Source organism: Arachis hypogaea, chromosome 15 (assembly GCF_003086295.3).
Source record: "Arachis hypogaea cultivar Tifrunner chromosome 15, arahy.Tifrunner.gnm2.J5K5, whole genome shotgun sequence".
Lineage (NCBI taxonomy): Eukaryota > Viridiplantae > Streptophyta > Magnoliopsida > Fabales > Fabaceae > Arachis > Arachis hypogaea.
This window is the reverse complement of record NC_092050.1, coordinates 151,858,867-151,876,616: the sequence shown is the minus strand read 5'-3', so window position 1 is coordinate 151,876,616 and position 17,750 is coordinate 151,858,867. Positions and strand designations below refer to the sequence as shown.

The following is a 17,750-nucleotide window of genomic DNA, read 5'->3' as shown; positions in this document are numbered from 1 at the left end:
TTTGTGAGAGTATTGGATGTAGTTGATCAATGTATCAGTTTTGAAATCACTATGGGCAATACTTCTAGTTACTGCAGTGCAGTGTATGCTAATCCGCATATACATCGGCGTAAAGAACTGTTGGGTGACTTGACAAGGATCGCTAATATGATCCACGGACCTTGGATTGTGTTAGGGGACTTTAATGATGTGCTGTTGCAGAGTGAAGTTAGAGGGGGACAGTTTAGACTTGCCAGAGCAGAACAATTTGCGGAAATATTGGAGGATTGTGGGCTGTTTGATACGAGGGCTATTGGGAGAAGATTCACTTAGTACAGGAAGGGAAAGGTGGGGTGCAGGTGGCTAAGAAGCTTGATAGAGCATTCATCAACCAAGACTGGCGACTGATGTTTCCGGAGGCTTATACTGAGGTGCTGGCGCACCTTCACTCTGATCATTGCTCGTTGTTCACTAGGTGCAAGATGGCAGAGAGGGCTACCAAGGGCCATCGTCCATTCAGATTCCAGGCTGCATGGATGACTCATCCTCTTTTTAGGAATGTTGGTCATACAGCTTGGAATAAAGGAGCTCCGGATGTGGTCAAATGTTTGTTGGAGGTTCAAAAAGATGCAACTAGCTTCAATAAAAAGGTTTTCGGCAATATTTTTGTTAAGAAAAGGGAGCTGGAGAGGCTTTTGAATGACGTTCAGATTACTCTGGAGAGTCAGGAGGATCAACAGCTTAGGATCAAAGAGCAAGTTTTGCATAAGGAATTGAATGTTGTCCTTCTTCAAGAAGAGTTGTTGTGGTATCAAAAATCTAAAGAACAATGGGTGAGATGTGGAGATAGAAATACAAAATTTTTTCATCTGCAGACGGTTATCAGACGAAAGAGGAACAAAATTCATGGGTTGTTTTTGGAGGATGGGTCTTGGGCCACGGAGGCTTCGACTCTAGAAATGGCGGCAAATTCTTTCTTTCAAAAACTCTTTTCTACTAGGGAGGATATCGACCTGGACACCATGGGGCATTTTCCTTGCCCGTCTCTTAGTACTAAGGCTTGTTAAAAGCTAGTAGAACCAGTGACGTCTGAAGAGGTTAAAAGAGCTGTGATGACCATGAGTTCGTTTAAAGCTCCAGGGCCAGATGGATTTCAAGCAATTTTCTACAAAGAGTTCTGGGACTCTCTTAGCAATGATGTGTGTGGACTGGTCAAGCGAGCCTTTGAGGGTGAGTCAATGAATGCGGCTATTTTCGATACTCTCGTTGTTCTAATTTCTAAAGTGAAAATTCCTTCTTCCTTACGGGAGTTTCGGCCTATTAGCTTATGTAATGTAATTTATAAAATTGTCACAAAGGTTCTAGTTAACAGGTTCAGACCTTTCCTGTCGGAGATCATTGGTCCTTTGCAAGGAGGGTTCATTCGAGGAAGAGAAACCACAGAGAATATTATCATTGCTCAGGAGATTATGCACTTCATGAGGAACACTAAGTCTCGAAAAGGGACCATGGTGTTCAAGATTGATTTAGAAAAAGCTTATGACAAGGTAGACTGGCATTTTTTGGAAGCTACTTTGGTCCGGTTTGGGTTTCCAAAGGCTACCATTAATCTTATATTGAATTGTGTGACTTCCTCTTCGTTGGCAGTTTTATGGAATGGGAACAGGCTCCAAAATTTCAATCCAAAGAGAGGGTTAAGGTAAGGAGATCCCATGTCTCCTTATCTATTTGTACTCTGTATGGAAATACTTGCCTGCTTTATCTCTCATAGAGTTTCCCAAGGTTTGTGGAACCCGGTAACGGTTTCTAGGAACAGACCACGACTCTCTCATTTGATGCTTGCAGATGATCTTTTGCTTTTCTGTAAGGCATCGAAAGCTCAAGTAATAGAGGTTATGCATTGCCTGGACTTGTTTTCTAGAGCGTCAGGTTTGAAGGTAAATCTTCATAAGTCAAAGGCCCAGTGTTCCAAGAGGGTGTCGGAGAGGAGAAAAGAGGTTCTCTCAGGGGTCTCTAACATCCGGTTCTACAATGATTTGGGTAAATACTTGGGAATTAACATCGGTCATGCCAGAGCTTCCAGGAAGACGGCTCAGGAGGTTATTGAAAAAATTTCGAGGAAGCTCTCCAGTTGGAAAGGATGCCTGCTGAATAAGGCAGGGAGGCTTTGTCTTGTTAAATTGGTTATGGCCTCTATCCCGGTTTATGAAATGCAAATTTCTCTTCTTCCGAAGTATGCATGTAATAAAATTGATTCCTTGATGAGACAGTTCTTGTGGAAAGGCCAAGCGACCGGCAAAGGGCTTCCTCTGGTCAGGTGGGAGGTCACCATAACTCCTAAAAGGACAGGAGGATTGGGTATTAGGGATACTACCTATGCTAACATGGCGCTTCTGAAAAAGTTGGTATGGGATTGTCTAAATAATAGTGAGAAGTTGTGGGTGCAAGTTCTGAAGCATAAATATCTCAGGAATCAATCTGGTATGAACGAAAATGGTAGAAATTCTTCATCGGCTACCTGGAAGAACATTGTTAGTGCCTATGAGCATCTCAGGGAAGGGCTTCATTGGAATATTGGGGATGTCCACAAATCAGTTTGGTATGATGAGTGGACTCCTTTTGGTAAGCTTTGCAACCTTGTTCCTTATGTACATATTTCTGAATCAGATTTCATAGTGGCTGACTTGTGGAAAGGGGTGTCTTGGGAGGTTGATAGTCTTACCACGCCTATTCCGCATGAGATTAAGCAGTTTATTTGTGGTCTGAGATATCCTAGTTCGACTGAGTTGAAGCCACAGTGGGAGTGGTGGCCTGCAGCAACAAAAATGTATAGTGCAAGGGAGGGTTATTGATGGTTATTAGAGAAAACATTAAATTGGAATGCTAATAGTAACTGGAACTGGTTGTGGAATACAAACATTCTGGAGAAGTTCAAATTTACTATGTGGCTTGGCTTACATGATGCTCTACCAACTGAGACCTTTCGATTCAAGCGGCATTTAGCTTCTTTAGATATGTGTAAGAAATGTAATAAGGCGCAGGAGACTATGGAGCATTGCCTTAGAGACTGTGAACGATCAAAGGCAATTTGGCATATGTTGGATTCTAGTATCCTGGACTCGACAACTGGTACTGCTCTTGAAGAGTGGTTTCGGAAGGCCTTGGCTAACAATGAAGCGTCTTTTGGTGCAGGACTTTGGTGGGTATGGAGACATAGGTGCAATGACATATTCAATACTGACAACCCTTGGACAGACCACAAGGTTGTTGCCTTGGCCAGAATTACCGCCAAGGACTTACAGGTTTACAGGAATCGAAACAATGCCTTTAGGTCTCTCCGAAATCGCCTGTGTTGGGAACCGCTGGTAGGCAACAATTTTAAAGTTAATTGTGATGCAAGCTTGTATCAGGATTCAAATTTAGCAGGATTTGGGTGTATTATTAGAGATTCTAAGGGAGATTGGATCTCGGGCTGCTCTGGAAGCATTCCCCCCTGGTCTTTCATCTGATGTGAATTATTTGCTGCTTGGAGGGGGCTAGTTTTAGCTTGGAATTGTGGTTTGAGGGATATTATATGTGAAACGGATTGCCTTGACATTCTGCCCATCATGCATGAACTTACAAGTGGGTATTCATCTGAAGTAACAGATTTGGTTCACAAGATTCAGGAGCTTTTATCTCGTCCTTGGTTTGTTCATGTTGAGTGGGTGTCCCGACGAGAAGCAAATAGAGTTGCGGATTGGATGGCTAGATATGGTGCCAAGAGTAACTCTAATCATGTCATTTGGTTTGAGCCTTGTGCTAATCTCCGGTAAATCATTCGCTCGGATATAGGATAGTGTTTGCTTTATTTTTTTTCTATGTTTAGACACAAAAAAAAATATATCTCTTTTTGTTGGATTTGGAATTGTGTATGTAGTGAGGATGATTCGAAAATATTTTTTTTTTTTGAAAAATACCATATTAAAAATCAAATAGGTTTAACTTAACCTTAAAAGTTAATTTAATTATAATATCTACTAATATTCTTTTTCTAATAAATACTTGAAGAATTTAGTAAGTGAGAAAAATGTTAAAAATTGGTCGGTATATTAATTTTTTTAGGGATTAAAATATCCGTTTTAAAAATTTTTAAAGATTGATTTGGATAATTATTCTGTCAAAAAATAAATTAAAAACTGAGTTATCTACTAAAGTAAAACTTTAAAAATATTTTTATGTAATAATTTTTTAAAAAATTAAAATATCTATTTTTAAAATCTTTAAAGACGAATTTAAATAATTACTCTATTTTTTTTTATCAAACATTCTCGATATAATAAAATGGGTTTAGCTATGAATATCTAACTGAAAACTAGTTGTCAACCTCTTCTATACATTCAGATTATAATATTAATCTTAATTGTTCACACAATGCAATTTTAAGAAAATTTATTTGTAAATTATATATAATTTAATTTATAACCTTTCAAGTAGATTTTAATATAGATAATAATAATTCCGTATGTGTATATATTTTCTTAATAATCCTATTAGCTTTTGCGTTTTAAAATAAAATGGTAGGAATTAAGAGAGTATAAGGTTGGGACGGGATCTTAGCTTTCTGGGAGCTACCGAGCTAGTAAGATGTAGAATTTAATTGCTAAAAGCCTAAAACCCATATAGATAGGGTCAACATATTAAAGTTGATAAAATTGAAGAGTTTGGGACAAATTTAAGTTTGACTAAAATTTGCTCCAAGCCTGCTCATCAATGCCATACCTAAATATAAATCATGTGAATTATTATCCCATTTATACATAGAGATGCTATTTATTTATATAGAAAAAAATTGATAAAATTAAACCTTTCATGCTCAACACATTTTTTAGGTGAATGGAATTTAACCATTTAATCTTCACTCATAAATCATAATAATCGTGTGCCACTTAAATTAGCTAAAAACAACTAAAATTTACATTATTTAATATTTATTAATTATTATAATAATTAATAAATATTAAATAAGATAAATTATATATATATATATATATTTTTATCTCTTTATCATTATCGTTATCTTATATATGTATATAGCAAGTTGTAAACACATTGAAAAAGTCAATAAATTAATTTGAAAAACCCTAATACTAAAGAGTACATGAGAGTATATAAAATAGAGAGCAAAAAAAGCGGAGGAGAATCTTCGAGGGTGGCACATAGCAAGGATATGCCGACGAAAACAATGAGAGAGAGAGAGCGAGGGGGGCATGCATCAGGTGAAAAAGAGGGGCTTAAAGGAGACAGCAACAAGACTCAAAGTCAGGGATAAAGTTGTTGGTGCCTCGAGAGTTTTGGAGGTTGTTGATTCTCTTGATGGGGATAAGATGGCTATGGTAAGCAAGGCGATTCGGAGATACCAACTGTGACGTTTACTGAAGAAGCAAAAGAGATATTGGCAGAGTCCTACAAAGATGCCATCGTGATCAAAATTCTTGGAAAAAATTTTAGCTATACGGCGATCACGCACAAGCTTAAAGGTGTGTGGAGAACCAAATAAGGATATGAGGTACTAGATGTCGATTTTGGCTATTTCTTAGTCAAATTTGATCTCTTGTAGGATAGAGAAAAAGTTCTCCTTGGAGGACCGTGGATTATTACTGATAGTTATGTTGCGGTTAAACCTTGGAGTTCTTCATTCAGACCTTGTGAAAACACTTTTAGGTCTACCATGGTTTGGATAAGAATCACAGGTTTAAACATTAACTATTATCAAGAGAGAGCCATGAAAATGATTGCGTCAGCTGTTGGCAAACCGATCCGCATCGACTTAGCCACCAAGTCTGCAGAGAGGGGAAAGTATGCAAGAGCATGTGTGCAAATTAGCTTAGGACTTCCAGTCATAAAAAAAAATTCAAGTTGATGGTCATATGTATGACATAGAATATGAGCACTTGAATTTAATTTGTGAAAAATGTAGCTGCTTTGGGCACGTAACAAGAAAATGTGCGAAAGAGAACAACAATGACATTGGGAAGGAAAGCACGATGAAGGAGAAAAATTTGCCGTCACTATTTTCGGTGGATAACAACGAGAAAATGGTGGAAGGTAGTCAAATCCTAGTAAAAAATCAAAATTTAACTTTTGAATTTGGAATTAATGTCAAATCAATTCCAATTATAGAGAAACATAGAGCAGAAGATATTGTGCATGATAATTTGCAAGAATCGCACATAGATAGGGATACTCGTGCAAAAGAGGGTGAATGGGTTACAGTTAGTAAAAAAGGCAAGAAAAAAGTGGGTAAAGGCCCAAAAGTGGTGCCAAAAAAAGCCAATGTAGTAATATGCTCCAATTTGGTGAGTAAAAAATTTTCTTTTGGGTCTAATAATATGCATGCTAGATCCTCATCAAATGCAAAGGTGAAGTCCTTATCAAATGCAAAGGTGGGGTTTAAGGAAAAGAAGGATCCTCTATCCACGCTTGGCTCTTTGGGAACAACTCATGTGGCTTTCAAGGATCAGAATACTCTCTTTTTTAAAGTAGGGCACAAAAGACAGCGTCCTATTTCGCTTCAAAACTCACCTATTGAAGCATTGTCAATGGATTCTTGAGTACAAAAAGAGTTTGATAAAGCTAGTGCAACAACAAACTTGGAGAACCAACCTCAACAGAAGAATGATGGTTCTGTGACGCAAGTCCAAGAGAAGACACTTGGAAACAGGGGTCCATCAACGTGAGGTAGGATGATTAAACATTCTAATTATTTAATTTATTTTTATGGATTGTGACCATTTAAATATTATTAGTTGGAATGTAAGGGGGCGTCAAATAAGATGTCTTGGGTGCACTGTAAGGAGTTGGTACGAAAATGTCAACCAACTTTTTTTATTTTGGTGGAAACTTATATTGGGTTTGAAACTATGAAAAAATTTTGGAGGAGATTAGGCTATTATCCTGTAGGAATTGTAGATGATGTTGGACACAAGGATGGAATTTGGTTCCTCTCTGCTAATTTAAAATTTTCTTGTAAAATTCTTTGGGCTATGAATCAATGTGTAACTTTGGAAATTGATGGTGGTGGGAGAAGATGGATTTGCAGTGTGGTTTATGGCAGCCCTCAAGCCACTAATAGAGTAGAATTATGGAGTCATCTGCTTGATATTGGTTTGTACATTCAGGACCCGTGGGTGGTGGTTGGGAATTTTAATGATATTTTGAGTGTTCATAAGGTGAAGGGGGGTAATTTCTATTCGAATTGTAATAGTATCTTTGCAAGTACTCTAGATTCTTGTGGTCTTTTTGATCTGACAACCTCTAGAAGACGGTTTACTTAGTTCCGTAAAATTCAAGGAAACAAAGAAATTGCAAAGAGATTGGATAGAGCTTGCTGTACTACAGAATGACGCCTTCTTTTTCCAGAAATTTTTGTTGAAGTTCTCAGCTGTTCTCACTCTGATCATTGTCCCCTGCTTATCTGAAGTCAAGGAGTTCTATCAAAAAAGGAAACCGGCCTTTTAGATTCCAAGTGGCATGGGCAACGCATCCTGATTACAAGGCCATCGTTCAAAAATCTTGGGATAGTACAGACTTTGGCATCCATAGGAAGTTGCTAGGGTTCAAGAAGTTTCGTTGGAATTCAACTCTACGGTCTTCGACAATATTTTTATTAAAAAGAGAGAATTGGAGGCTTATTTGAATTGTATTCAACGGAAAATGGAAGCTGACGATGATCCGATTTTAAAGCACAAAGAGGAAGAATTGAGAGTTGAGTATAATCTAGTTTTGGCTCAGGAAGAATTGCTTTGGTACCAGAAGTCAAGAGATCAATAGGTTTGGTATAGTGATAGAAATACTAGCTTTTTCCATATGCAAACCATCCTTAGAAGAAAATCTAACAAGGTTCATGGGTTGCTGGTCAGTGATGGGTCCTGGTTTGATGATCCGAAAAGTTTGCAAAGAGAGTTTGTTCATTTCTTCAAAAATATTTTTTGCTCTACTGAGCCTGTTGAGGTTAATTGCATGGGAGAAATTTCTATGCCATCTCTTAGCCAAGATGCTTGTGATAATTTGTCTAAACCAGTAACAATGTTGGATGTTAAAGAAGCTCTGGATAATATGAGCTCGTTCAAAGCTCCTGGGCCGGATGGTTTTCAAGTTTTTTCTTCAAGGAATATTGGGATGTGGTGGGTCATGAGGTGTGGTGTACTGTTCAGAAAGTATTCTTAGGGGAGACGTTAAGCCATTCTTTGTTGGAAACTTTGATTGTTCTTATCCCTAAGTGCGACCCTCCAACTAGATTGAAAGATTTTCGGCCAATAAGCCTTTGTAATGTAATTTATAAGCTAGTGACTAAAGTGCTGGTTAATAGATTACGACCATTTTTAGATGAAATTGTTAGCCCAACTCAGGGAGGGTTTATTCATGGTAGAAGAGCGCCTGATAATATTATTGTCGCCCAAGAAGTTCTTCACTTTCTTAAGCGGACAAAGTCTAGAAAAGGAGTTATGCCTTTTAAGATTGATTTAGAAAAGGCTTATGATAGAGTTGATTGGAATTTTCTTGATTACACTCTTGAATCTTTTGGCTTTCCTTCTCTAATTATTTGGCTTGTAATGAATTATGTTCAAGCCTCAAATCTTTCCATCCTTTGGAATGGGAATAGATTAGACAGCTTCTAACCTCACATAGAGCTCAGGCAAGGAGATCCAATTTCTCCTTATTTATTTGTTTTGTATCTGGAGAGATTGGCGTGCTTCATTTTCAAATAAGTTGACGAGGGTGTTTGGGATGGTGTGGCTGTTTCTAGAGGGGACCTAGAGTTTCTCACTTGATGTTTGCAGATGACCTCCTCCTTTTTTGTAAAGCGAAGAAAAATCAAGTTCAGAATGTTGTGTACACCTTGGAGTTGTTCTGCAAAGCTTCAGGTATGAAGATTAACATTGAAAAATCTAAAGCTATTTGTTCTAGAAATATCTCTAATAGAAGGAAGGAAATATTTTCTGGTGTTTCTCATATTCCTTTTACTAGTGACCTAGGCAAATACTTGGGGGTGAACCTTAATCATCCTCGAGTTACTAGGCTATTTTTTCGGACTCCTTAGAGAAGATCAAGAATAGGCTGGCTAGTTGAAAAGGTCGGCTCCTTAACAGAGCAGACATGCTTTGCTTAATTAAATCTGTTGCTTCTTCTCTTCCTATTTATCAGATGCAAGTGACTCTTTTTCCTACTTCGGTTTGTCAAAAGATTGATTCTATGCTTAGACAATTCTTGTGGAAGGGAAAGGTGGGGGACCGTTGCTTAAATTTGGTCAAGTGGAGCAAAGTTGTCACTCCAAGAAAATATGGAGGCTTGGGAATTAGAGATACTCAATGTGTAAATTTTGCTTTATTAGGAAAGCTTGTTTGGCAATTACTACATAATAAAGATAAGTTTTGGGTAAGAATTATGTTGGCAAAATATTTACCTGGGAGTTCTTGCTTTTCACCAAATTTTTCTAATAATGTTTCAAGCACTTGGCGAGCGATTTATAAGACAATAGAAAAGCTTTGTGATGGTCTTGATTGGTGTACAGGCAGGATGTCTCAATCCTTGTGGTATCATGCTTGGCGACCATGTGGAACGCTAGCTCCTTTGGTTCCTTTTGTGCATATTTCTGATTCTCACTTGAAACTAGAAGATGTTTGGCACCATGGACATTGGCGGTGGAATATTCTTTGCACAATGATTCTAGAAGAAGTTAAACTTGATTTGATGCTCTTTGATCCTATCAAGCAGGCAGGAGATAAAATAGGTTGGTTTTGGACAAATTCAAATACTCTCACCTACTCGACTAAAAGTAGGTATGAATGGCTATTGAAGAAGAAATTTGGCTGGAATGATAATGAAAATTGGCTTTGGCTTTGGCGCTTGAGAATACCGGAGAAGATAAAGTGTCTGCTCTAACTTTGTCTCAACAACGGAGTTTTCACAGCTAGTTACCGGTTTCAAAGAGGTCTTGCTACTTTTGATTTTTGTCAGAGATGTTATCTTGCTCTAGAGGATATTAACCATTACTTTAGGACTTGCCAAAAAGCTCGTCAGATTTGAATTAGCTTAAACTTGGGAATGACCGCTGAGGACTCTAGTTTGGATTTTGTGTCTTGGATTCGTTCTAACCTCCAATGAATCTAAAAGAAAATTGTTCTAACCTCAAGTTTTTCCTTGACAAAATCAAAGAGATGTTCTAGCGCAATTGGACAGGTACTTTAGTGCTCATCCAGCGCACAGCAAACAGAGCGGCTGATTTAATGGCTAAGACTGCTGCTTTAAACAAGCAGTTGTACCTAGAGTGGTTACTGTCCCCTAATAATTTAGACATTATTATTAGAAAGGAGTGCTATTCTTTCTCCTCGATCCTTTTTCTTTGTGTTATGTTCAATCACCAAAAAATCAGTCCATGTACAATTTTCTTGGTCATGGATTGCTTCAGAGAATCTCATTAATAATGATAATTAATTAAGCTCTTTGATTGTTAAGCTGGTTATATTTGTTTATTTAATTTAAATATAATAAATTAATTATTTATTTAAATAAATCGATTTATAAAATTTTTATTTTTTTAAATATTTAATTATAATTTTACTGGTACAAAAAACAAAAATAAAGATTACGATATTTATATTAGTGCTGACAGTAAAAACAACACTAAATTATTTCTACAATTTTGTTGTTATTGCCAACGAAATTAGAGTAATTTTTTTCTTCTATGCTTATGTTATCACTCTCAACGAAAATAGATAAAAAAGAGAAGAGAAAAAAAATTAGAGTAATTACCCAAATCAGTCGCTGAGGATTTTAGAATCGGACATTTTAGTCCCCAAGAAAAATTAATACACAGATCAGTCCCCAAGGTTTTACTCCGGCAGACAAATCAATCCCCAGTTCATTTTCCGGCAGAGTAATTACCCAGATCAGTCTCCAAAGATTTTAAAAACAGACATTTTAGTCCCCAAGAAAAACTAATGTACAAATCAATCCCCAACATTTCTCTCTGTTAGACATAATAGTCTCCCGTCCAAAAATAAAATAAAATAAAATAATTATTATTATTAATTACACAATAATATTGTACTATATTTTTTGTATTTTTTAGACAAAAATAATGATAAATTTATTCATTATATATATATATATATATATATATATATATATATATATCAATAATAATAAAATTATTAGATATTATTTTACAAGAAATTCAAAGTTAAAATTATTTGATATTTTTGTATTTAATATAATCAAAAGATATCCTATGTAAAAAAAATTATATATGTTTATATTAAAAAATATGTATTAAAACAAAATATTTTAATTTGAATTTATATTAAATACATATTTTTTTAATACAAACATATTTTTTAAAATAGTACATCTTTTGATTTTATTAAATACAAAAATATCAAATGGTTTTAACCTTAAATTTCTTATAAAATAATCTCTAATAATTTTATTGATTATTATTATTATTATTATTATTATTATTATTATTATTATTATTATTATTATTGAGTGACTATATATATATATATATATATAAATACATATATAAGAATCTAATGAATAAATTTATCATTATTTTTACCTAGAAAATACAAAAAATCATGGTATAATATTATTATGTAATTAATAATAATAATAATAATAAATAAAAATATTAGAGATTATTTTACAAAAAAATCAAGGTTAAAATCATTTGATATTTTTGTATTTAATATAATCAAAAGATGTACTATTTTAAAAAATATGTTTGTATTAAAAAAATATGTATTTAATATAAATTCAAATTAAAATATTTTATTTAAATACATATTTTTTAATATAAACATATATAATAATAATAATAATAATAATAATAATAATAATAATATTATTATTATTATTATTATTATTATTATTATTATTATTATTATTATTATTATTATTATTATTATTATTATTATTATTATTGAGTGACTATATATATATATATATATATATATATATATAAGAATTTAATGAATAAATTTATCATTATTTTTGTCTAAAAAATACAAAAAATATAGTACAATATTATTGTGCAATTAATAATAATAATAATTTTATTTTTAGACGGGGGACTATTATGTCTAACAGAGAGAAAAGTTGGGGATTGATTTGTACATTAGTTTTTCTTGGGACTAAAATGTCCGTTTTTAAAATCTTTGGGGACTGATCTGGTAATTACTCTGCCGGAAAATGAATTGGGGACTGATTTGTCTGTCGGAGTAAAACCTTGGGACTGATCCGTGTATTAATTTTTCTTGGGGACTAAAATATCCGATTCTAAAATCCTCGGGGACTGATTTGGGTAATTACTCAAAAAATTATTGTCAAACACTCTTAATTTTTTTTTTTGTGTCTTTGCTAACAATAATAAGATAAAGATAATAATTTTTGTTTTTGTTTTTTGTGCCACCAAAATTATAATTAAATATTTAAAAGATTAAAATTTTGTAAATCGATTTAATTGAGTAAATAATTAATTTATTTTATTTAAATAAAAAAAGTCGATTATACTATTTTTAACAAATTACGGGAAGAGAAATACTAGTAGTAGTATAGTAGTAATTAATTAAGAAAGGAAGAAAAATTAAGATTTAGAGAAGAATAAATCGAGGATATAATTACATTTCAGCTAATGTAAATTTTGTGACGGATGTTTTAGTGTTATTCTCTTTTAGGATAAATATAGTGATTAATATTTTTTATTAATATTATTCAATATTTTAAACTAATATTTTATTAAATTAAATATTATTTTAGTCCCTTATAACTTGGGATGGAAATTAATTTTTTTTAGATTAAATTCAGTATTAAAATTATCCTTTCATGCCCAATAACTTCTTAAAGGACAAAATTGATTCCTTTATTTTATTTTCTATGTCATTCTCATGAAACTCGTTATTTGAGAAGTGCTATAGAGGGTTAGTAAGTTTTGTGATTTGTAATCATTAATCAATTAATATTAATATTTTTAATGATATGAGATTATATATAATAATATAAAATTACTCACTTTTTTTAATTTATTAGTTAAGTGCTGACCAAATTTTAATAAAAGTATTAATTCTTTATATTTTTTTATTATTTATCACTCATCAAGCTAAGTAATAAAACATTTCACTATCCAATGTGATTGCTTGAAGCCCTGACAGATTCAAAGCTCTTAACAATTCTGCCTATTCTTCAATATAACATTTTTTGGGTAATTGATAAGAAACAAAATTGGGAGAAAAAGCTCTAAGAACAGCAATTGTTGAACAACAAAATCGATACCACCGTCTTTTGGATTAGTTTTATGTTGAACTTTCCTGTTTACATATTGTTTGGTTTAAAAGAATATGGAAAAAAATACATAAAAAATTAAATTTGTTATTATTTGATTTAAGAGAGAAAATAAAGAGAGACAAAAAGGTTTGGAGCCTATTCAAATATCTTCTCCTCAAGTATGAGATGAAAATTAATGAAAAAGGTGTAAACAATGCTAAAATTATAAGTCATCAAAAAGAATTATAGTCACCAAAAAAAAGTAAAAAACAATGCTAAAATTATAATTTTATCCTTTATTTAATAGAAAAAGCAAAATTTTTAAATTCACTCTCTTTCAAATCTCAAAACACATTTTTTTTTGTTCTTCCATTTTGATAAAATATTTTTTGTTAATAAAGATAATATATTAAAATCTTGAAAACTAATTTGGACGACTGTTTTCTCTTGAAAAAAAAATGATTTAAATATATTAATAAATTATAATTTATATATAATATAGATAAGGATATTAATATAATTTTATTCGATTATATTTTTTTCTTATTTTTTTATTTAACTAAAAGAAATTTTTATTTTATTTTTTTATCTATTTTTCATCAACTAAATAATACACAAATAAATTTATTTATTTTTTATTATTTTTTATTTTTTTTCTCTCATTTTTTATTGTATATCCAAACAATGTGTTAAAGTTTTAAGAGAAATAAATTCTCTCATAAGAGCATTATAGGATTTAGATCCTATTGCATTCGCAACATCACAATTTTTAGTATTTAGGATTTAAAGTTAGTTAAGTAGAGAAAGTATTGGAAATAATGTTTTAGTTAGTCAAGCGTTACCTACTTTTTTTTTTATTTAATTTTAAAATTTCTTATTTTTTGAAGGATTTAAGATTTAAGAGTTATAGTTTAAGGTTTAAGATTAAATATTTATTTGATAGAGTCTAAAATTTAAAATAAATAAAATAATTTTTAAAAAGTTTATTAATGTTGACTGAAAATAAAAGTGTCAAGTAGGTGCACGACTGAATTTGTATTAGAAAATTTTTTTGGCTCCCATTTTAAATGAGTCTAGGAATTACCAACCCAAATTTGATTCGTTTGAGTTAATAAGTGAATCGAATCGACTCATTTGTAAAAAGAATATTTCACAATTTTTGCAATATTTTTTGTTTGATATCCAAATAAGTCAAAAAAAATTTATCATACATTCATATATTTTTATAATAAATTATCTAAAGTATAAAAAGCTTGTTAACAAGAAAATAATTTTTTACACTAAAAGAGACTTTATATATCCTTACAAAAAAATGAGTTTGACAAGCTAACACCAACAAATATGCACTAGACTTGAATTTATTTAACTCACAAGTTATGTGAGTTGAGCTAAATTGACCTGTTTTTATACGAGTTATAATTTTACTGTCTCAACTCAGGGCACAAATTCAGTACACAGGAGGACTATGCACACCGAAACGCCATTTTTATGTTTGGCACACCGGTCAGCTAGAGAAGGCCAAAATAAAAATGCATGTTTTTGTTGGGTCTTTTCCGCAATTTCGTATAATAATAATGTATTTTCAACACGCAATACACAGCCGCCGAGAGAGTTTTCGACGGGTAGAACGGCGCGATCGGCGATCCAGAGCTCAACGGCTTGGAAAGCAACCTCGAACTAATCACAAGGTATGGCTTCTCCGTTAGGGTAGGCTTTGCCAGCGGCAGCCTCGGAGTACGCACCGGGGACTCCCTGGTATGCCACGCGCAGCTGCGAGCCGTGCATCAGTGCTGGCGATAGGTCGGAGATCGTGAGCGGCTTTGGAGGAAGCGTTTTTTTGCCGCTGATGTGGACTAGGTTCAGGTCTGTTACGGCGGATTTGTGGCCTTCACGGCGGCTATGTTCTCTCCGGCAGCTGCGGGGTTTGAGTCCTCGTTCTGAGAGTTGACCTTGCTAGATAGGATGGCGCATGCGCTCTGCCAGTCCGTTCGGGTCGACCCGACTCCCTGCGAGAAGCTTGATGATTCGAACCCGTAACCGCATTTAACCGTTATTCGGGTTGGAACGACCCGAAATGTGGGCTCACTCCCTTGGTGGAGGTAGCTGAGTGCGTTGGAATACGGCGGTGAGAGAGTGTGCATTTTTGTTCCAATTTGGTAATTAAGAAGAAAGAGTCTTAGTTAACAAAATACACAATCATTAACCGTAATCACTTTCAATTTAAGGATTCATAAATTTTTTCTACATAACCCCATTAGTTTTCGGATCTAACAAAAAAACCAGCAAAAAATTAAATTTTGCAAAACAATCCTCTGACACAAAAGCAGTCAGTAACCAATCAAAAGAGAGAAGTAACAAGTAATCTATACCGTCGTATAAAAAAACAAGAAAGATCCAACGACTCTCGTCCTTTGGCGCACCGGTATGCTAAAATTAAGTGCTATGCACACCGAAACGCCAAACACACACGGCACATGGAATCCGTGCCCCTCAAGTCATCCGTTTTTACGAGCCTTTCAAGTTTACTTGCGGATCAAGACTCGTTTTGACTACTATAACTAAAAATAGTTGATTCTCTAATACTATCCTAACTAAAAATAATAAATTTTATTTGTCATCCACCAATTTTATTGTGTTGAATTGATTTGTCTATGATTACGTTTGTTTAAAGTCACGAGACATTAAGACAGAAACACAAAGACACAAAATTATAGTGCCAGATAAAATATAGATAGAAACATTGTACCTGAAAACACTGAATTAGTATATTTTATATCAATTTTAATAAAAAAACATAAAAACATTAATAAAAAATATAATTTATTTTTTATTATTTTTATTATTTTTTTATAATTATATTTTTTATTATTATATATTTTTTTAATTTTTTAAATAAAAAAATAAAAATAAATCTTTTATATTTTATTTCAATATCTTATCTTATTTTATTTTTAAAATTAAACCCAATCCAAAAAACAATACTGCACCTTTAAAATTAATAACATGTGTTTGCTTCTGCAGCACTCTATCAACTTTGCATTGAATGGCTAACCGTATACCAAAGAAACGTGTCGGTATTTTTCCTTTCTTTTTTGGGCTGGAGTAGGTGCTTCCTCTTCAATTTTTTTTCACATGGATATATACAATGGGTCCGAATATGTTTAAATACTTGTCCTTATAATTAGCGGGAAAAAAAAGAAATTATAAAAAATATTTTTATTTTCGAAAAGAGATATTAATTGATTAAAATATTATTTTTATCAATATTTCAAATAATATTATTAGTAGAAATAATTTTTGAATAAAATATATTTTTTATCTTTAATATTTTTAATTTTTTTTAAATTACCGTTAACATTTAATTTAATTTAATTTTATTTTATTCTTATCGTTAAAATTTTTATGGTATAAATTAGTCAGTTATTTTTAACTTTATTTTTTATTGTATCACTATGTCTATCACCTTCAATTCTAACTTTAATCTTAACATTTACCATAAATTAGTCAATTTTTTTGTTCAGGGTAAATTTTTATAAAATCTATCTTTAGATTAGAATTGCATATACCGTAGATCATAAATTATTTTGTCAATTCGAAATCATATATTATACTTTCTAATTTGAAAGGTACATAAATATAAATTTTTTAAATATAATTTTACTAATGTTCAATTTTTACAAAATTTAGTACAAAAAAAATTCTCTAAGTTGAGAAAGATAATTTCATGAAAAAACAGAGAGAGCAGGCAATGTACTATATACTTTATAATGTTCCTCGTCGGATCCAAAAGATTCCAGACAAATTTCATCAAAAGAAATAAAGCTAAGAGTTTGGTATATACATAGATGAAAGTGACTTCACCTAATAAATTCAACCTCCCACTAATTATTAGGGATGCCAGTGGGACGGGGTGGGGGCAAGGAATGTTTTTCTGCTTTTCGTCTTCGCTCCTAGAATTAATTTTTGTTTATGTCCCATTCTCTGTCATGGGAGAATAATTGTCTCCATCTCCGTTTCCCGCATTCTCATTTTCCATTTCCCATTTTCGCGGGAAACGGAGAATAATTTTTGCGGGATCCTATTTTCCATCTTTCTATATTTAACATTCATATGAAAATTATAATAAAAAAATATCAAAAAAATTAAAAAATAAACTATAAAATATTATTACAAACACACAAACATATCTTATCCAAGATTATAAATTCAGAAATATAACATAGCAAATCATAGTCCATAAAATAAAATCTTGAACAATAGGGTTAGAATTTTTTAATGAGTGAAATTACTAAAAAAATCCCTATAATAAAAATAAAGTAAGAATTATTAAGTAAGTTCAAAAATTCGGAGAATTATCAGGGATGAGGCGGGAATTCCCACTCGAATCCCCGCGCTTGTCGGGGGAATTTCGCTCTCCATCTCCATTCCCACGAAAAAAATTTTCCACTATTAGGACCCATTCGGGG

The 17,750-nt window shown here is 32.7% G+C and overlaps 2 protein-coding genes across 2 annotated transcripts; both read left to right on the top strand.

Moving 5' to 3' along the window:
- The first annotated feature begins 386 nt into the window (after positions 1-386).
- On the top strand, positions 387-1,046 carry LOC140179427 (uncharacterized). The gene has a single exon (XM_072218309.1). The coding sequence runs from the start codon at positions 387-389 to the stop codon at positions 1,044-1,046; it is 660 nt and encodes a 219-aa protein (XP_072074410.1).
- Positions 1,047-1,097: 51 nt separating this feature from the next.
- Positions 1,098-3,794, top strand: LOC140179426 (uncharacterized). The gene is made up of 5 exons (XM_072218308.1): positions 1,098-1,678; positions 1,751-2,078; positions 2,250-2,578; positions 2,870-3,344; positions 3,648-3,794. The coding sequence occupies exons 1-5, from the start codon at positions 1,098-1,100 to the stop codon at positions 3,792-3,794; spliced, it is 1,860 nt and encodes a 619-aa protein (XP_072074409.1).
- Positions 3,795-17,750: the final 13,956 nt, after the last annotated feature.

Bases quoted from the DNA above. Each gene is read 5' to 3' on its own strand.
- LOC140179427 (XM_072218309.1), top strand. From the start codon at position 387: ATGTTTCCGGAGGCTTATACTGAGGTGCTGGCGCACCTTCACTCTGAT.
- LOC140179426 (XM_072218308.1), top strand. From the start codon at position 1,098: ATGAGTTCGTTTAAAGCTCCAGGGCCAGATGGATTTCAAGCAATTTTC. The intron at 1,679-1,750 runs GTAAGGAGATCC...TATCTCTCATAG, and splicing joins AATCCAAAGAGAGGGTTAAG to AGTTTCCCAAGGTTTGTGGA. The intron at 3,345-3,647 runs GTAGGCAACAAT...CACAAGATTCAG, and splicing joins GCCTGTGTTGGGAACCGCTG to GAGCTTTTATCTCGTCCTTG.